Source organism: Botrytis deweyae (assembly GCF_014898535.1).
Source record: "Botrytis deweyae strain B1 chromosome Unknown BDEW_016, whole genome shotgun sequence".
Taxonomy (NCBI): domain Eukaryota; kingdom Fungi; phylum Ascomycota; class Leotiomycetes; order Helotiales; family Sclerotiniaceae; genus Botrytis; species Botrytis deweyae.
Window position 1 is genome coordinate 607,492 of NW_024066223.1, and position 20,848 is coordinate 628,339.

General features: G+C 43.3%; 5 protein-coding genes across 5 annotated transcripts; 2 read left to right on the top strand and 3 right to left on the bottom strand.

The window, feature by feature from the left end:
* Nucleotides 1–2,830: 2,830 nt before the first annotated feature.
* On the top strand, nt 2,831–3,776 carry EAE98_007179 (uncharacterized protein; the record flags this gene model as incomplete). The annotated part of the gene is made up of 4 exons (XM_038954802.1): nt 2,831–2,885; nt 2,950–3,244; nt 3,330–3,636; nt 3,687–3,776. The coding sequence occupies 4 exons, from the start codon at nt 2,831–2,833 to the stop codon at nt 3,774–3,776; spliced, it is 747 nt and encodes a 248-aa protein (XP_038808944.1).
* Nucleotides 3,777–4,382: 606 nt separating this feature from the next.
* Nucleotides 4,383–4,955, bottom strand: EAE98_007180 (uncharacterized protein; the record flags this gene model as incomplete). Its single annotated transcript, XM_038954803.1, has 3 exons — nt 4,383–4,661; nt 4,721–4,833; nt 4,937–4,955. The coding sequence occupies 3 exons, from the start codon at nt 4,953–4,955 to the stop codon at nt 4,383–4,385; spliced, it is 411 nt and encodes a 136-aa protein (XP_038808945.1).
* Nucleotides 4,956–5,862: 907 nt separating this feature from the next.
* EAE98_007181 (uncharacterized protein) lies at nt 5,863–6,165 on the top strand (the record flags this gene model as incomplete). The annotated part of the gene is made up of 1 exon (XM_038954804.1): nt 5,863–6,165. The coding sequence occupies one exon, from the start codon at nt 5,863–5,865 to the stop codon at nt 6,163–6,165; it is 303 nt and encodes a 100-aa protein (XP_038808946.1).
* A 522-nt stretch (nt 6,166–6,687) lies between these two features.
* EAE98_007182 (uncharacterized protein) lies at nt 6,688–15,558 on the bottom strand (the record flags this gene model as incomplete). Its single annotated transcript, XM_038954805.1, has 1 exon — nt 6,688–15,558. One exon carries the CDS (start codon nt 15,556–15,558, stop codon nt 6,688–6,690), a length of 8,871 nt encoding a protein of 2,956 aa, XP_038808947.1.
* A 350-nt stretch (nt 15,559–15,908) lies between these two features.
* On the bottom strand, nt 15,909–19,739 carry EAE98_007183 (uncharacterized protein; the record flags this gene model as incomplete). Its single annotated transcript, XM_038954806.1, has 2 exons — nt 15,909–19,393; nt 19,448–19,739. The coding sequence occupies 2 exons, from the start codon at nt 19,737–19,739 to the stop codon at nt 15,909–15,911; spliced, it is 3,777 nt and encodes a 1,258-aa protein (XP_038808948.1).
* Between the last annotated feature and the right edge of the window lie 1,109 nt (nt 19,740–20,848).

A 20,848-nucleotide genomic window follows, 5' to 3' on the forward strand; every position in this document is an offset into this window, starting at 1 on the left:
GATGATGATGGATGGATACTAATTTGTTATGGGGAGAAATTCAAAAGGGAATGTGGTGATGGTTTCATACTTGCGTCTTCGCATCACCTTTGATGGGGCATATACACATGAACTTCATGTTAGCTCGTTCATATCGTAGTTAAGAAAAAATTAAAGAGACACTTCAATGCTCACAAAACACTTTGACTTGAATTCAGACCTTCTCCATAACAGTGAACTATCTGTATGTACTATCGAAGTCTCGATGGAGACAGTTGTTTTCTACATGTACGCATTTCAATATGCAGTATTCCATGTTCGAATTCATTGTCAACCAGACAGAGCACACGGAACTGCAATCAACACATGTAGATTTTTGCATATTCCCCAACCATACGTCCAGTTTCAACTATGAATTTGAATTCCGAGTGGTATGAGTTTGCCATCTTCTCTCACAATGGCACTTCCAGGACTATGATTCCGGGACGACTTCAACAACAAATTTAGAAGCATTGCATCAAATGATAACGATTGGCGCGTAAGGCTGAACGCCTTACGCAGCCCAGCTTCTGACATCCATATAACCCTTTGTATCCCTTGCTTCAATCACGACGCACTCGACTTAAAATGCATCTCACGCATAAACACCACCAATTAGACGTCGCAAGGTGTTGTGAGTGAAAAAGTTTTGTTGCATATCGTATCGGATGAACTTATGGCGGTTTTGTCACATTGTGCTTCTGACTTATCCCGATTGAGATCTTCGTGCATCCATGAGGTTACATTTTGAAGCCCCAGATATTCATCTCGGGGGTAGATTTTCAAAGACGCTTCAGGGAATGGGATATGAGCTGACAAATATGAAACTTATATATGCAAAAGCTAGTGAGTATGGGAGGGGAAGCGTGAGGGTGTTCGGCGTTTGTTGCATATCGTAGGTGTATCCACTTGGTCCTGAAGAAGGAATGTGTGTATGACGGGAGATGGCTTGCGGGAAGAGGATTGGAAGAATGGCTAGTCGTTGGGAATACAGATGGATCGAGGTGGTGTGGGTGATGAATGATAGTGGTGTTTGAGGTTTGCGGCACGGGTTCCTTTCTATACAACTGTACAACAATAAGTCTTGATGTCATGGAGATTATTGGTCGGGCGACGTTGCACAGAGTCAGATGATGGAAGAATACAGCCAATCATGAATCAAGACATGATGTTCCTCCAAGAAAAGACAAGTATTTGTTGCATGTCTCTACTCCATAGATCTCCATAAAAGTCCATTTATCACGTGTTATGTATGATAATCCATCACTTGATCATATTTGCATGTAGAGAAGAAGAATAGCGAGTGCATTTACTCCGATGAAGGAGAATTTGATTCTTATCATCTTCTTCTTTAGCTTTCATTTCATTGATTACACTCACCTAGTCTCTTATCCATCGGCTCTTCAATTCCCCATACAAATAGACTGAATATCAAACTTCAATTCCTATCCCCCCTATTCGTAGGAGAAAAAACAGGCGGAATTTGATAATTCAATTTTTCATTGAAATCTTCTAACTTAATTGAATAAAAAATAATTTATAAATGATTTATATAAATTCAAAGAAATCAAAAGAAATACCAGCTTTTTATTGTTCAGAAAATATTTCGAAATTTTATTTTTTATTATATTGAAGGGAAATAATTGAATTGTAAAGGATATCTTAGAAATGGTCGAATTCCGCCTGTTTTCTCTCCTACGAATAGCCCCCATGCGAGGGATCCCCCCAGAAATAGGGGTCTATGATTCCCACATTCACATCCGCAGCTATCTACATAGAACGAGTAGATAGTAAATATACGTGGGGTATGATCGTCTTACGCTCCAGTTTCTACAACGTAGGAGTAAAAGATCCGTTTCATTGTACTTTTCTAAAAGGAATGAAATCTCCGGAATTTATCATCCGATAATAACACATTCAAACCTCGTGTAACTTGGAGAAAAGACGATCCAGACTTTATTCGGTCGTAGGCGTGTTAATGGTATTTATTGATTTGCTCTTGAACCATTTTGATATCAAACCATCGAGGAGACGAGTCTCCGGCTGTTTTTCAGATGTGCAACAAATGTTAACATTATGATATTTAGGGACAGTATTTGGAATTGGTTAGATAAGGGATGAAATTTGAGGTCAAAAGAGTTTGGTCGTGAAGCATGAATGATAGAATGGCAGTGCTTAGTTAGAAGCAGATCTATGGTCTAGATCGTGGTGGCGATGATAGTAAAGGTCAAATCGCAAATGTTCCTTTCTAGACCTATTTAACCGACCATCATTGACCAGCATGCTGTTTTTCAGACGATTTTCAGACGATTCTATACATTGAAGTATAGGTAGGTATTTATATCTTCATCCTTCGCTTGTCGTTGATCTCATCTGTCTCTTCATAAGATTGCACCGCTATTTCCACCCATGGCCATTGATGGTAAGAACGGAAAACACCATCTTCACGTCACCAGATTACTCATCATCGGTCTCATCGGTGTTCACCCCACCGAGCTTCTTACAAAGCTTCCATCATCAAGCTGCAATCGTCATTTCTCTTCAAACAAATGCCATAGCTAAATGTTTAATCATCAGCTTTACTGTCCATTGATTGAACGAAGCGGAATATTCATGCATATAGTATTATCAATCAAACACATTGTCCCATATCGCTGTCCCATCTCGCAATTTTCATATAAACCCTCTTAACGTGCTGTGTTCCCTTTGTTTTGTACCCCTCATCTACATCACGGATTCTCAATCCACGTCTTCTGATCGTTTACCACAAGTTTTGTCCATTCTAAGCTACAATTCAACTAACAATACAAACATGCCTCCATCCAGCAATTTCTTTAGCATCATCGCCGGTGTTGGTGCAGGTACTGGTATGTTGTCTAATATCACAATCACTGCCGGAGAATAGAGATGCTAATACACACCCTCCTTTAGGCCATTCCGTCGCCGTCAAGTTTGCTTCCACCTACCCCGTCGTGCTCTTAGCCCGTAATCCCGCCAATTATGAACCTACCATAAAAGCTATCACTTCATCCGGAGGACAAGCAATCGGAATCAGCACTGATGTCTCTGACCCCTCTTCCGTATCCAACGCATTTGAAGAAATCAAGAAGCAATACGGTTCCAAGAAATTGGCAGCTGCGGTCTACAATGTAGGGGGCAAGTTTGTGAGGAAGCCATTTTTGGAGTTGAGTTTGGAGGATTATGAGGCGGGGTATGAGAGTAATGGGTGAGTAGTGTAGTGTTTCTTTCAACTATTTGAGTAGACAGATGGTGGGAAGATGAGTTCAGAACAAAAGCTAAAGAACGCATAGGAGGGGATTCTACCTATTTGCACAAAAAGCCTTACCACTCCTTCTGGATTCCGTGGCTGACTCCCCACATCCACCCTCCCTCATCGTCACAGGAGCTACAGCATCCCTAAGAGGCGGTGCTCTAATGTCATCATTCGCGAGTGGTAAATTTGCGTTGAGAGCAACCACACAGAGTTTGGCTAGAGAGTTTGGTCCTAAAGGAGTACATGTTGCGCATGCGATCATTGACGGTGTAATTGATATTCCTAGAACTAAGGAGTGGCAAGCGAATGGAGGGGTTGAAGATGGAAAGATCAAGGCCGATGCTGTAAGTACTTGTTATGTGAATTCGCCTTCAATGACTGACATGATGTATAGATTGCGGATGCATATTGGTATTTGCACACACAACACAGATCACATTTCACCCAGGAGTTGGATGTCAGACCATATGTTGAGAAGTTTTGATTTGGATTTTGAATGAAGTATATTTCTGGTAGTTTACTAAATTGTATCGGACAATTCTAGCGTAGAGTTCGTCGATTGCTGTCGATAAGACGAGTAGATAGCATAATTATAAAACAACACTGATGTCCCTTGCCATCAAACTCTCGTTCTTCAGAGATTTTAGTGAAATCTAGAGGAAAGTCTGCAGGCAAGAAAGTTAACTTCATAAGGAAAACTTTGGATTTCCTCTTCGCTCGTCGTTTATCTCGAAAACAATGGTAGAAAATGTCAACAAGGTGATATATGAGCGTAAATGGTCACGAAAACGAATATGTATTTCACAATAACCCTAGAGCAAGTTAGTAGAGGGTCAGTCCTCCCAAAACAGGTATAGCAATCAACAACACAACAACATGTTGTCACAAGTATCATAGACACTTGTTGCTTCGGGAGGACTCCCATGGAGCATTTCACAGTGGTACCAGACGTGCAAGCACGAAGGATGTGAAATGGCCATAATTTTTCATTTGACTATGCCTAGCACATCCAGCTGGCAGAAGCCAGGGATTAATGCATGTAACGCTCATCGAAAGCACGCCAATCCCAACCCAATTTTATATGCCAAATTTATGCCTTGCTCTTCAACTTCTCCTTGATCTCACGACCAGCCTTGATGCGCTCAAGTATGCTCTCACGGTCCTTGTCCAACTTCAACTTGGTGATGATGACCTTGGATGGGTGGATACCGAGGGGAACGGATTGTCCAGAGGACTTCTCCTTGACGACACGCTCGACGTGGACGACGTATTTGAGACGGTAGACGGAGGTGATCTTTCCCTCAGATCCCTTGTTGGAACCACGAACGATGGTAACCTCATCATCCTTTCTGATTGGGATGGAGCGGACCTGAAAAATATTCTGTTAGATGTTGAAAATTCAGAAAATCGCAGAGAATTAATACGCACGTTGTACTTCTCACGGAGTTCCTTGCTCAAAGGAGCGCTCATGATGGTACGTCTGACGCTGGATGGGGCATCGAAATGAGCCTTGCGGGACTTTCTCCTGGAGGAGTGGAGGGCTGGAAAAAAATTGCTGTTAGCTTCGCGATTTCATGGGATTACTGGCAAATTCAAAATGAAAATGTTGCAGAATTGCGGTAACAATCGATTGATGGTACATACAGCTGTTGATCTTCGTCATCTTGTCGGATTGGTGAGGAACCTGGATTTGTCGTCGTCGTTGGTTGTTTTCAAAAATTTCGCACCGAGATTTCTGGAATGGAGAATTGTGTGCGAAAAACGCTAGTGTAAGCGAAATTTTTAGCTGCATATCACGTGTACGACATGGAACAAAATATGGGACCGTCAATGATTCCCATTTGAAGAAACATCGAAAGAAATCATTATTCACAGTGTTCGTTTCATTTATTTTGCTCTATGAACGTGTTCGGAGATATTGATAATCCAAGTCCTGCACTGAACCTTTCTTCTTGTATTTGTAGATGCGAACTTACGATGTGGAAAAAGAGGATCACTTGAATAAGATCCTCTCCATCCAAATTGCGGACTCTTCCAACATATCATACATCACTTATTAAAAAAAGCCAAAGTACATAATATGTATCGCGAGGTCAAGAAGAGAGTCTACTCATCCCATCACAATTTCCATTTAAACTCCTTACGAATACTTATTTCTCCAGGTTTGAAGTCAACCACGGGAAGCATCCAAGAGGGTCGGATCATCTCCAAACCACCATTGTTCAAATACTCATAAAGTTATGGATCTCAATCACACAATCAAAACCAATTGATCTCCTTATTAGAACACTCATACCGATAGATACGTAGTCTTAATCCATCATGACGGTATTCACGGAAACAAGCAGGTCATGACTGTGATTCCTGTGTTACTATCCCATCACCATCATATTTAATGGCTTCTTCTTTTCCCCATCTTTGCTTTCTCCATTTTCAAATTCCACAATATCACTTCCGAAACCACAGTCAAACCTATATCCATATACTCCCTCAAATCCAAATTCCAAACCTCCCACTCCAATCCATCTCATTCCCTCATCTCCCAAACCTCCAAACCCTCACATCTCAAAATGTGCACAACAACCCACTGGTACTGGAAAGCCTGCGATCACACAATCGCAACAGAATTTCTCATCCTCTGCAAAGAAGTCTCCAAAGATTGCGCTGGCGAGAACTCCGACAAAATCGAGAAGAAAGGAAGATGTCCCGACTGTAGAAAGGATTCCGCCGTACAAGTCACGACCATGGACAAGCCGGACCTCTCCTTAGAAGGAGGTTGGGAAATGATAAGTGAAGCTACCATGAAGGAAATTCGGCAGATTAAATTTCAACATGAGGCGTTGAGAAATTTGGCACATTACGTCGAAGGTTGATATTATGGAGTATTTCTTACGAGGTCGTTTATATTCGAAGGATTTTTGCCAGATTTTGTCAAGGGCAAATAGTTTTATTGGTAAATAGAATAAGTTTCTAAGCGCCATAACAATACACATGTATGTTGTCGTTGACTCATCAATACCTTATGTATGTACTCGCAAGTGTATCTCATCTTGTTGCATGTTACAAATATCACAATACATCAAGAACGTTGAAGTGAAAGAAACACGATATCATTCTAAACATAAGAAGATCAGACACAAAAGTTCATGTATTCAAAGAAATCCATGGATAAACATTCCACACCATTCGCTCGCTCACCCATTTTCCCTCCAAAATTCCTTACATCTAAAACGAATACATTTAGTTAACCAACCGACAGCCACAACTGCTGGCGTAGAAAGAAATAGGAGAAGGAAAACTAATCAAAACTATATATGAAACTAGTGATCACGCCTAACACTCTAAACTCCCTGTTACAAACCAAAACACTAAACAAAATCCATCCCATTTATCCTTTACCACCTCTTAGGATACCTCCCCGTAGCTGCAATATTTCTAGGCCTTAGTACTGTTACCAGTGTAGAGGCACTAGCAGATGCAGATGCCGATGAACAAGATGAAGTACCATTACCATCACCACACGTTGTGGTGCAATTCGCACCTGACAAGATACCACCTGACTCTATATTATCGCCACATACACACTTAACCCCACTCTCAACTGCGTAGTATTCGTATTCAGAACAAATAATTGAGCAGATAGCTGGTGTCATATCTGATGAGTATGTTGTTGGGCCATCTAGGGTGCCTGTTGAGTTTGAAGAACAGCCAATGTAATCGAATGATGACGTTGCACTAGCAGATGCACCAGAGAATGTAGTCGATGGCGAGGCGGTTGAACTGAATATCGTTATGCTAGGAAAACCAGAGCTTGATAATGACTCGGTACTAGAACTAGTTCCTGATTCCAGGGTGGAGAGTGATGGATTTGTACTTGTACCAAGAGGTAGACCGCTCGAATCTGTTAAACCCTGTGTACTGGGGGCCACAGACGGTGGCTCAGTGCTGGATATCTGGAATTCGGAAGCTGGCAATGTGGTCTCGAAGGAGGTACTGATGCTAGTGCTTCCAGTTACTACATTGTTGATGGGAGGTATACCGGTTCCAGTTTCACTGGCTGATGAGAGCGATTCGATAGTAGAGGAAGACTCAGATGATAATGTACTCGAAGGGAAACTGCTTGAAGATGTAATTTCTTCAAGACTTGTCTGAGAAGCACTTGGGACAAATGTACCTAAAAGCCCTTCTGTCGAGGATGCTTCAGGAAGTACAGATTCATTGGGTATTGACGACGAAGCCGTGCTCTGCAAATTGGACTCTGAAGTCGATATCGTGGTTGACTCTAAGCCTGAATTTACTAAACTAGTTGAAGATTCCGAATTTATTTGAGAGGCCGAGGCCGAAGCAGAAAGACTTGGAACGATCGACACTAGGATATCAGTAGTAGATGAAGCCGTAATTGATTCAGATTCGGAACCAAAATCAGATGCAGACGTCGAAATAACTGTCAGGATCACGGTGGTCTCAAGGCTTGTGATTGTTGCACTTGCACTTAAGATTTCAGATGATGCAATTCCGGTCAAGTCGGAGGATATAGCCGGCTGAGATGGCTCAATCAATACTGTCGAAGAGAGACCTTGTTGTGCTGATGAAGATGTTTCCACGGTTTGTAAACTGGAAATCGTTGACGAAAATTCACCTAGCTGAGTTGAAGTTGCCACTGAAGATATACCTTGTGATGATGAGGGAACCTCAGTTGCAAGTCCAGTGCTCGGAAGGGTAACAGAGGATAAAGGTTGCGTGGATGAGATAACTTCAAGGCTTTCAGTGGAAGGAAGAACTTGCTCAGTGCTAATATTCGAAACTTCAGAATCGAAACTTGTTTGTAGAGAGCTAGATTGAGACCCCGAGCCAATAGTTGGGCTAATGGCAAGTGATTCTGTCGAAGATATAGCTTGTGATCCTCCAGTATTTGGAAGTGTACTCTCTGAGCTAGAAGTAAGCTCGGGTATCGATGATGAGGTTTCAATGAATGTCTCCAAAGGCGCTGTATTTCTCAAGGAAGCGGTGGAAGAAAAATTGGGTTCGGAAGTCTGTGATTCAACCGTCAAAATGACCGTGCTTGAAACTATTACAAGGCTGGAGCTTACAGAACCAAGATCCGATGTCAAGGAACTTGGCAAGACGGATAGAAATGTTTCCGAAGCTGAGAATTGAAGGGAAGTTCCCGAGCCAATGTTTCCAACAATTGGAATGCTGCTACCAACTGTGCTACTGGATTCAACAGCCGAAGAGCTGGTGGCAATTTCTCCACTCGTAAACGATGGGAGCTGGGAAAGGCTACTGGAGAAGGATTCAGATAAGACGGCACCTGAACTTGTGCTCAGAACAATGTCGGAAGAGCTCTCAGATCCAGCAATCGTAGATGAGAGAGAAATGAGCGTGCCCACAGTTGAGAGTTCTTCAACGGTGGAAGAAAATTCAGACTGTGAGGCCACAGATGATGGTATTATCGAAGCAATGGAAGATATCTGGGGCTGTTGGGATGATAATTCCGAAGAAAGGAGACTGCTGGCGGCGGCTGTAGAAGGCTCAACTACAGGCAATGAAGATCGGACGGGCTGAACAGAAGAAATTAAGGAATTTTCGATCGTACTTGAAGGTATCCCTGAAGGCAAGGTACTTGGAGCTGCCGATAGACTTTCAATCTCGGAAGATGAAGTTATTGTGGATCCGGGATTTTGGACTGAATTTGATGGAACTCCGGACTCGCTGGAAATGATCACGGTCTGTGATTGAGTCTCAATCACGGAATCTGTAGATTGAACCGATGGAATTGATATGATCCCGGAACTTTCGATGAGACTAAAGCTTCCAACTAGAGTAGATGGCAGTGCTGACAACCCAGGAATACTCGTGGTAAGCAATTGACTCTCAGCACCGGAACTTTGGGAGGCAATGGAAGTCTCAGTCGGATTCGCAGACTCAATCGTGCTTGCACCAGTACTACTCAAAACACTGGCGGTCTCAAATAAAGATTCAGATACTCCACCGATACTTCCCGAGGTCTCAACACTCAATGTAGATTGAAGTGCAGTGCTTGATACATCACCCGTAGGACTAGGCTCAGAAGGCAGACTTGTTCCAATATTTGAGCCACTCAAACTAGCAGAGACCTCGGTTGGTAAAATTGAGAATCCACTCGTCAGTGTACCAACTTCCGTGATTACTGATAACAATATAGTACTACTGAGTGTTTCCGAGGCTCCAAATGAAGTCCCAGATTCCAAGTTCCCAACTATTGGAGCTGTTGTTCCGGTGGATTCAATTTCACTCGTTGATACAGCAGCCGAATTTGATTCAAGGATTGAAGTGCTGGCACTTAGAGAAGCTTCAATTGGAAGAGTTGAAGTCGTAAGAGTTGGAGTTTCAATCTGGGATTCGGTTTCTATACTAGAAGTCGATATGATAGTAGGGCTAGATTCAAATCCTGGGCCACTGGAAATTTGACTAGCCTCGGTAGGCAAGGAAGTGGCTTCATTTGTTGATATACCAGTACTTGATATGAATGAAGAATCAAGGGTCGGGGATCCAGCCCCAAGACTTGTTTCTATACCTGTATTTGAAGTGGTAATGGCACCGGATTCACTGGCAGAAAGACTCAAAGATGAGGACATTTCAGCTGAAGGAGATGAAGTGATAGCTGGCAAGGATCCTGAGCCCGACGAAGTCTCGATATCAATCAACTCGGTTGAAGACTGAGCTATTGTTCCAGTTATTGATGGGAATTCTGAAGTTCCGTCTATAATACTCGTCACTTCCGGCAATAGTGATGAGCTTATAAGTCCAGGAGTACCGGAGGATATGATTTCAATGATGGTACCAGAAGATAACGTCGAAGTGGGCGCAGTAGACGGAGTGATAACTTCCTCACTGAAAGGGCCTGAAGACGTTTCAATACCAGTATTCGAAGCCGATATAGTGGATTGAGCTTGTGCAGTGCTACTAGCTATTGAAGGATTGATAATTTCATCACTGAATGTAGTAGAAAAAGTTTCAAATCCGGTATTTGATGGCAATGCGGATGATCCAGTCAATGTAGTGCTAACAGCAATTGTGGGGGTTATGACTTCATCACTGAATGGCGTAGAAGTTTCGGGTTCACCAATTGATATCGATATAGAAGCTTCTAACGTGGTACTGATGGCAATAGATGGAGTCATTACCTCATCACTGAAGGTAGGATAAGAGGTTGAGATTCCATTTGTCGAGGCTGGTAGGGATGATTGGATCGGCGTAGTGAAAACAGCAGAAGTTTCAGCAGAATTGACAACGGTTGATTCAATACTGCTTGGCACCACCGATTCTATTGATGATTCAGTAGCACTGAATAATTCGGATGGTATTGAGGTTAAAGTGGTACTCGATGCACCAAAAACGGTGGAAGAACCTGCTCCATTGGTTGATATTTCAGTCGTCAAATCTATCGATATTGCAGAAGATTCCAAGGCACTAGTTGACTGGGATTCGAAGGTGCTTGAGCTCCCACTACCAGATGCCGCGTTATTTACAGGCGGAATGCCAGTACTGGACTCGGCAGCTGTCGATGAAGGTTGGAATGAAGAAGCCGAATCGGATTCTGAGCTTTCAATCGAAGTTGATGGAATCGCCGACAAGGTAGAGCCGCTTTCAATCGCCGAAGAAGTTGGGAATGAAGTTGCTGAAAAGGAAATAGAAGATACAGGAGAGCCATCCGAGTTTGTTGTACAAGTATCAGGAGGACAATATCCATGACTACAAGCAAAGTCACAGAGTGGATCGTATGTTTCGGCATCGAATTCCCTAAGAGCATATCCACGAGTATTGGTCTCGGGTGGAGGTTCGACTGCTGAGACCGCATATGCAGTACATGTACATGGATCTGCACATACTCCAAAGTTGCAAGTAAATTCACAGAGGTCAGAGTTATCCTCGGTACTAGATCCCGTACCTTCCACGCAGAAAGCCGATGGACTTGAGGAAGCGGAACTTTGCGTTGATGATGCACTAGATTCCAAAAATGATGATGCTGCTGTTGATAGAACGCTCGAGATTTCAGTAATGGATAAGGTTTCACTGTCGCTCGCAGATAGCGTTAAAGTTTCCAACGGAATTGAAGTAGATAATAGGCTTGTTAAAGTAGCCGCCAAACCGCTTGATAAGGAAGCCTCGGTAGTTGCCAGAGAAGTGCTTTCAATGATAGTTGTGCCGGATGAGCCAATGCTACCTGCTTCAGAAGGTATAGAGATGAGAGTTGTACTTGAGGCTATCAAAACAACTGAGGACTCAGGCTCACTGGTTGAAAGCTGTGTTCCAAGATTGGTTGGGGTACCAGATAGAAGTTCAGTACTGGATACTCCAAGATTTGTAGAAATGCCATTCGTCATAGACTCCTCGAGACTACTAAGGGATGTAGAAAACCCAAATGTTGGTTCAGACGTAGATTGTATGAGGATTGAAGTAAAATCCGAACCGGTCAAGGTCGAAGAAGCTACAAGGGATTCACCTAATCCAGAGCTAACACTGAGAGTCCCATCGGATGTGGATACAAGGAACTCAGTCGTGCTACTGAGGGCAATTGAAGTGATAGGAGTCGGTAATGTACCACTTATTTCCGAACTACCAATGCTCTCGGCTGACGTAATCTGACTGGAAGTTTGAATGAAACTAGAAGCAGCGACTGACTCTGAAGGTTGCAATGTTTCACTTTCCACAAGAGAAAGAATCGTTGATTGAGTGACACTGATAATCTCGGTCTCGGAAGCGACCGAAGGCAATGATGAGATATCCAAGGAATTAGTTGTTGAAACAGATGGAATTGGTGATTGGAAAACATTGCTGCTAGTTTCTTGAGACGTAAAAGACGATATCAAATTACTTTCTGCAGATGTTGTAATTTCATTTGATATGCTGCTCGTAGTACCCGAGAAAACGCTGGTTATTGCTGAAGAGCCACTTGGCATCAATACATCTGTGAAAGATGAAGCCGGTTCTGACTGTAAAGGAGCGGAATCTGTGATAATCTCAATGGTCGTCGTTGGTATTGATAGGGAAGAAACTGAAGACTCGAGGATACTGGTCGATATTTGAGGTAACCCAGAAGTGTTTGACTCTCCCAGTGTTTGACCAGTCGATGTTTCCAAAGCACTGTTCACCACTGATGAAGTACTAATACCAATTTCGGTTGATGATGACTGTGGGAGAGATGTGACAGGGCTTGTTTCCAGTGTACTGCTAAGACTAGAAGGCTCAAAGGTTGTAGATTCTATGGCAGTAATCGATATCTCAATCGATTGAGATTCTAAGACAGGCAAAGAAGTGCTATCAATCGGTTCAGAAACTATGGTAGATAGAATCGCGCTAGTCAGAAGTGTAGAGCCACTATCAGTCGTTTCAATCCCTGTGGAAGACACAAGTAACAAGGTCGAAGTAGCTTCTGTACTCAATACAGCAGTCTCAGTCAAAGTTGCAAAGCCAGAGCTAGTGGTGGACGTGTAAATACTACCACTTTGTCCAATACCATTACCGAAAGTTAACTCGGTACCAGTAAAGCTTGCAGAAGCAGAATTGGCTGTCTCAGACAGGAATTCGGAATTGCTGGATGATATAAATGAAGGTTCTGTGGTGGAAGATTCCAATCCAATCGTTCCGATTGTTGTAGAAGGTGCTATTGAGGTGTCTGATGTAGAAGATATAGGTATACTAGCGGCCCCCGAAGAGAAAGATGACTCCAAAGTAAATAGCTCAGAGGTACTACCAGTAACGATCTCAATTGTACTGGAGAAAAGACTTTCAGGACTGGCTTGACTCGCTTCACTGGTGATAACTTGTAAGCTACTAGACGAAGTCAATGATGACTCTCCACTTAGCAATCCTGAGGTGGTGATGATTTCAATCGAACTGGATATAGGAATCAAAGTGAATTCACTGGTGATGACTGGCAAACTACTAGTCACTATCAATGATGGTTCGCCACTCAATAATTCCGATGTACTAGCAATTTCAGTTGAGGTAGATAATGGATTGAAAATGCTCGTCGTAAGGGATAAAGGTTCACTCGTTGCTGCGGGTAGGCTTGTTGACTGGTCCAAATTGGACCCGGAGGTAATTTGGGCAGTACTACCAAGGCTTGATTCTGGAACCGATACCTCGAACGTGCCTGTAAATGTGGGCATCAAGTTAGAGGTTTCCGATAGTTGTACTGATTGACTGATATCCGTACTTAATCCAGCAGTACCCGCCGAGTTACTGAGGACTTCAGTTGAGCTGGGCTCGATGGGTGTACCAATTAGAGTTACCGTGGGAATGACAGATCCAAAGCTGCTCGTTAGTTCGAAAGTAACGCTCTCTTGTGTCGAGGGAACGATTTCAGTACCTGTAGATGTTTCAATAGGTCCTAAGGTGTTACTAACCCCTCCTGATAAGCTAGGTTCCGTTGAAACTGCCGTAGAAATGACAGATCCAATATTACTTGTGAAGATGAGACTGGCACTTTCCGTTACACTCTCCGACAGTTGTGATGAGGTCCCAACTCCAGAGTTGGAAGTTTGGATAAGACTTATGAGACTACTAGTTGCCTCAGATAGACTTGGTTCAATTGAAGCTATCGTGGAGACAATAGATTCAATACTGCTTGTGAATCCAAGAATGGTACTCTCAGATAAACTCTCCGAGATCTGTGTTGAACTAACAAATCCAAACCCTGTGGATGTCGAAATTTCAATGAGAGTACTGCTAGAGCCTTCCGCCAAGCTGGATTCGATTGAACCAGTCGTAGAAATAACAGAACCAAGATCAGTTGTGAGATCACCTGTGGATTGAATGTCCAAAGTCGTCGTCGTGGTACTTCCTGATGCTACATTGTTGACTGGTGGAATACCAGTACTACTTTCAGTAGGTAACGAACTTTGTTCGATAGAATTAGATGTGCCAACCAGTGTTTCTGTAACTACAGTGGATCCAATATTGCTAGATGACTCAAATGACTGACTGGGCGATCCTATAAAGCTACTGGTAGCCCCGAGAGTCGGTTCAATACTTGATTCGATAACTATAGTAGTGCTAATGAAAGTCTCTATAGATGTAATCGATCCAATATTACTTGAGGCCTCGAATGACTGACTTGGTGTTCCTACGAAAGTGCTCGTTATTTCAACAGAGGTCTCTATACTTGGAGATGCGGATTCCGACAAAGTAATAACAACTGTGGTGGATAGGACAGCGCTAGATTCTTCGAGTGTACTCAACTGTGCACTGCTCGAAGGAATGATGGATAATGCCGGGGAAGAGAAAACAGCTGTACTACTTGCAGCTCCAGATGATTGGACCAATGTTCCTGTCAGCGATTGGAAACCACTTTCAGAAGACGCAATGGTACTCGTGGAGAAGATCTGGGTTATGATCGATGACTCAAGGATTTCAGTCGTAGAAGATAATTGTAGGCTGATCACTGTACTGGATTCCAAATTGGAAAGTATTCCTGTTGAGGACTCGAATCCAAAAGTTGATAGATTCTCTGTATTCGAAACTAGACTTCCTGTAGAGGTCGGTAGTATATCGGTGGTCAATGGAATAGAAGTCCCCAACACTGAAGTCAAAATAGATGATTGGCTTTCAAGACTCGATGATGTCTCTTGTGCTTCAGAAGTACTCTCTGGACTTGTCGAGGAAATTACAGTCTGGGAACCGGAACTTTCAAGAGGGAAAGTAGAAGAGCCAATGAGGATCTCGGTCGAAGATACCTGCAGAGATAATGTTTCACTTAACTCGGAAGAAGTTATGATTTGAGGCAAAGAAGATTGTCCAATTATGGAAGAATTTTCAGATAGAGATGATGGCCCCAAAGTAGATGTGAATTCTGGTAAAGATGATTGTTCGGACAAAGACAAAGATACAGAACTGGAAGTAATTTTAGGTTGGGATGTTGATTCCAAAGTGAATAAGCTACTTTGTTCAGTCGTTGTAGTTGTACCAGAAGCTGCATTATTAACTGGTGGAATACCAGTGGAAGTTCCATCTCCAAAGCTCGAAGACTCAGCACTCGAAACGGATGGAATGGCAGTGCTTTGAGTTTCTGAAGGTTCAAAACTTAAGAGTGAAGTTGTGGAGAAGCTAGTCATGAAGCCAGAGGATTGAGAAGCCGAAAACGATGCCAAGCTAGATTCGTATGAAGAAAGGGATGCAGATATTGAGCTTTCAATGATGGATGAAGACGGTATAGTCGATGAAGAGAAGATATCAGAAGTAGATGATGCGTTTTGGGTTTCTTGTCCAGAAGAAGTTTGCATAGTTTGAGATAGGAAAGCCGACTCAGATTGAGAAAATGACTCGGAGGTAAATGATGGATAAGATGAACTAATGATAGAGGAAGAAATTGTGGCAAAATTACTAGATGACTCAAATGCTGAAGAGCTAATGAAAGAACCGACCGTCGAAAAAGTCAGAGTTCCTTGAGTTGTAAAAGCTGATTGATCTGAAAATGAAGATGATATAAGAGAATACGAACTGGACACCCCGGACGGTGTATTCGTGAAGTCGGGCGAGCTGGTAGCTAGCGATCCGCTAGACAATTCAACTGATGAGAAAGAAAGAGTGACTTCAGTCGAAGTAACGGAGGGGCTTTCCAGACTCGCCGAACTTAGACTAAAAAAGACGTTGTCGATGTAACAGCCGTGGTTGTGGCTGAAGGATCAAAAGGCAACATCAACAATGAAACAGTTACACAACCTGCTCCAGGTGATAACATTAGGTAGATCGATCCATGACAAGCTTGTATAATGTTAGCGGCATTATATGGTAATGTCAACCCGATGGAACAATCTGGTTTGATAGATGCTACAACAGGTTGGTAACCAAGTTGTTGATATTTGGTAGCAGTAGAGAAGAAAATTGCTTCATTTCCAGCATTGTGGGTATCTTGATTAGATGCCAATAATACAGGATTTCCAAAGAAATCTACAATATTGAATTGAAGTTGACCAGTGGTAGGTGATAATGAGAAGGTCAAACTCTGTGCTGCATCTGTGGTGAATGATAAAGCATCATCACCGAATGAGACAGGATCCCATAGATATTGTGCTGGCATACCCGTCTGATTTACCAAGATTCTGAAAAATGGTGCAACAGGACATCCAGCAATTGAAGTTGAAGATGTGATAGGCGAGAAGGTTGAAGTACCTGTCACCAGACCGGAAGTTCCAGATGGTATAGTTGTTGCGATCAATGGAGTAGAAGAAGCTCCAGTTTCGGATACTTCAGTGCCGATCAATCCTGTGCTTGATCCTGTAGGTGAGGCAATGGTTGTTGACAATGTTGATGAAGGTCCATTGACTGCAACAGCAAAAGCTCGCACTTGAGTACATGCATCTCCCCTTTGAACTTGTTTAGCTGGTGTCAGGATAGTGAATACACCACTGCATATAGCCAGAATATTGTCTCCAGTGTTCGGGATATCCAAGCCAAGTGAACAATCTGCCCCAATACTAGCAGTAAATACTCTCATGCTGTCTGAAATATGGTCTGCAGTGAAAAGTTGAAGAGGTGATCCTAAAGCGGTCAATCGAACAGCACCTGAGATTGGAGCATTATCAGAACGACGTTTTGCTTGGAAAGCGTTGCCAAATCCAATATTGAAACTAGCTGCTAGAGAGCGTGATGATACGGGTGGCAATGTATCATAGCCCCATGTACCTTCAACGGTTCCACTATCTGGATAGTTAAGTTGAGACAACCATTGTTTTGGCTTGCCAGGTTCATCAATTACTACATTGAACAGACTTGGTATACTTGCGCAGACATAACTATATGAAGGAGGTGCAATAGATGTGGATGATGGGGAAGAGCTTGTAGATGACACTCTTTGCTCACTTGTGGAGAGAGGAGCAGTCGTCGTGACTTCAATTTCGGTAGTTAACCCAACTTCCGTAGTAGACTCAAGTGCTTCAGTTGATGTGGTTGTTGTCATGGTACCAGATCCTACATTGTTTACAGGTGGAATGCCGGTACCAGTGCTTGTGCTCTCAGGTACATCGGAAGTTGTACTAACTCCTGGTTCTTCAGTGACTATAGCCCCCGAAGTCGTGGTGGCTGGACCGGTTTCTTCAGGGCTGGTAGTTGAAGTTGCTCCTGGTTCTTCGGTATTGATGATCTCAGTTGTGCTAGTAGCTGGCCCAGTTTCTTCAGGGCTTGTAGTTGACGTTGCTTGTGGCTCTTCGGTATTTACAACCTCCGAGGTCGTCGTAACTCCAGGTCCCTCAGTGCTCACAATCTCAGTCTCTTCCGGACTAGAGGTGGTAGTAATACCAGGTCCTTCGGTATTCACAATTTCCGAACTCGTAATTACCGCTGGTTCCTCGGTACTAATAACAGCTCCCGACGTCGTAGTGACCCCTGGCTCTTCAGTATTCACGGCCTCAGAAGTCGTTATAGCTACAGTTTCTTCTGGGCTTGGAGTTGTGGTTACCCCAGGTTCTTCGGTGTTGATGATCTCGGAAGTCGTTATAGCTACGGTTTCTTCTGGGCTTGAAGTTGAGGTTTCCGCAGGCTCTTCAGTATTGATGACCTCGGACGTCGTAGTTACTCCTGGTTGCTCAGTGCTAATGACACCTTCAGAAGTTGTAATAGCTGTCGGTTCCTCGGTATTAACAACTCCCGAAGTTGTACTAGCGCCTGTTTCTTCGGCTTCGGAGGTAGTAGTTGCTCCTGGCTGGGTGAGTACCTCAGTGGTAGATTCAATAACATCAGTTGTGGTTATAGTGGTCATAGTGCCAGATCCAACATTATTGACAGGTGGAATACCGGTACCACTGCTACTAGCTGCCTCTGTTGAGCTAGCTCCAGACTCTTCAGTATTGACCACTTCAGTAGTGGTTGTAGCTCCTGTTTGCTCAGTATTGACAATTTCCGAAGTACTAGTAGCGCCCGGCTCTTCGGTGTTAACAACTTCCGAGGTCATTGTGGCTCCCGGTTCGCTCGTGCTTACGATACCTTCCGAGGTGCTCGTCACTCCTGGCTCTTCAGTATTGACAGCTTCAGTAGTGCTGGTGGCTCCTGGTCCTTCAGTATTGATGACCTCAGTAGTGGAAGTAAATCCTGGTCCTTCTGTACTACCAGCCTCAGTAGTACTTGTAACTCCAGGCTCTTCAGTCACAATGATCTCAGTTGATGAAGAAGCTCCTAGAGTTTCCGTTGGGATAACCCCCGTGGATGTAGCCCCTGGTTCCTCAGTGACAATAGTTTCAGTCGCAGAGGTGGCTCCAAGAGTCTCGGTAGGAACGATTTCTGTTGAAGAGACGCCAGGTTCCTCGGTAACAATAATGTCAGTTGTTGAACTGGCACCTAGTGTTTCCGTTGGAAGGATTTCTGTAGAAGTAATACCAGGTTCCTCAGTGGCAATGATTTCACTCGTCGAGCTGGGGCCTGATGTCTCAGTTGGACCGACATCGGTAGAAACGACTGATGTTGGAGGAACGTATCCAGCCAATTCATATACAATAATCGCATCTCCGGGAGCACGACGTCTGAGTCTTCTGGTGGGTGGAAGACTTCCTCCACATACTTGTGTCGAGTCACCTGGACATGGATATAAACAATCGGTGGCTGGTTCTGCTTCAAGCTTTCCGTTCGAGCAATAGCAGTGTCCTGGCCCAATTGCTGCATATCTAAATGGGTTGCCTCCATTAGCTGTAGAGCAGAATTCAAGACAGTGACCGACTGTGTCGTAAACATTTGGATCGGTACTTTCCGTGACCGGTGGAGCCAATGGAAAGCCAGTACCCTCTTCATCTGAATAACAGTCCACTGCATTATAAGTACCAGCTGGTGTATTGCCAGATGAAACACGAGTTGGCTCCGAAGGCGGCAGAGTTGTAACTCCTGGTTCTTCGGTACTGACAACTTCTGTTACTGCAGGTTCAGTAGTTGTAATAGGTGGCTCGGAAGTGACCTGTGGAACTGAAGTTGATGACACTTCACTAGTAAATGAAGATCCAGAATTGGCATTGTTAACTGGTGGAATCGTGAAACCAGAAGATGAAGTAAATTCAGAAGATACAGTTGAACTGCTAGGAATATCCGACGAAGGGGCCGCAGAAGAAGATTGTGTGGTGCTAGCACATTCAGATGCTATTAATCATTAGAATGGGTTTATCGTTTGACCAGTATTTTCAAAGTACTCACCAAATACAGTTTGAGCCGGCTCGATCACAGTTGTTGTCCCATCGAAGATAGTCGTAGTTCTACGCTTAACTTCTGTGGCAGTAACATATTCGGTATGAATTGAAGGGGGTGCAGTATAAGTAAGAATCGAAAAAGAGACATCAGTATAAGTCGTATATTGTGGAACGACTGAAATTCTATAACGAGTGACAGTTGAATAAACAGTAGCTGGTACCGCGTGAGCGAAAGGAATGAGTGCAATACCACAAGCTGCAACCTGCAGCAGGCACTTTGGAAGTGAAGTTGGACGCATGGTCCTGACGTAGTGTCTGGGTGAACTCGAGTAGATGATATTTGAGGCTTCGAAATGTCTGAAAATAACAACTACTTGACTTCTGTAAAAAGACCGACGTGAAAGTGTGTAAAAAGATACTTTTCAAGGAATTGAAGAATATATAGAATGTAAGCTTTGTTTTTGAATATGGTACTGGGAAGAATGTAGATGGCGTCTTGCCCGCGTCAAGGAGACGATAAAGTCAGAGACATCGGATACAAGTTAATGACAAGAATATTCAAGGAATGGGTAACGATTGGCAAGATTCCCATATTGGAATGTGATATCGAATGACAGTCCTTGAATTCTAGTGTAATTTGACTTCAAACATGTAGACTACACCACCTAAAAGTCACTCGACTTCATTGTATATTGTAATCGAACGCGTGAATCTATCGTCTGATATTGAATACAGGAACAATTCGTACTGTTCTGATGATGTTAGTATAGCATCACAAGAGAGTACATATCGATAGACCGTCGTTGCGGTTTTCAGTGTTTTCACGTGATTTCGCACCTTGTTTACTTGCCAAGAACCGTTTGAAATGGATGTACATTCTTCACCTCTTCGAGGCTATGGCGCCAATAGGAAAGGTCTATCAGTCCTCCCTAAGATATGTTTCGATTCCAGAAGTGTTAGAGTTGGTGTAGAGCTAGAGAATAGCAAAAGAATACCGCATGAAGGATGGGACAGTCTGGACCAAGTCCTCGAGAAGAAGAATACCGTTTGATAGGCATGGGAAGGAAATATCTGTTGAACATAGTGGCAGTTTGTCGGTATGCTTGGAGGCGAACAAGTGTATGAAGAGGATGAGAAGGAAAGGAAAGGAAATGAAAAGGGAAAAGAAAGAGTTGGAGTAAACAAAACAATTGCATAACAAAATAAAACAAGCAAGTGCTACCTTTTCCTCGCAAAATTAGAAGGCGCCACCACCACTCCATCGACGACAAAAGAAGGCGCCTTCCAAAGACTCACCGGGTCACTATAAAAAAAGGAATAGAAACCATCCTCCAAACCAGGCTTTGAAAACCACGCGTACACTCAAATAAGAATAGCAAAGTACCCCAAAACCGACATCCTCAAATTT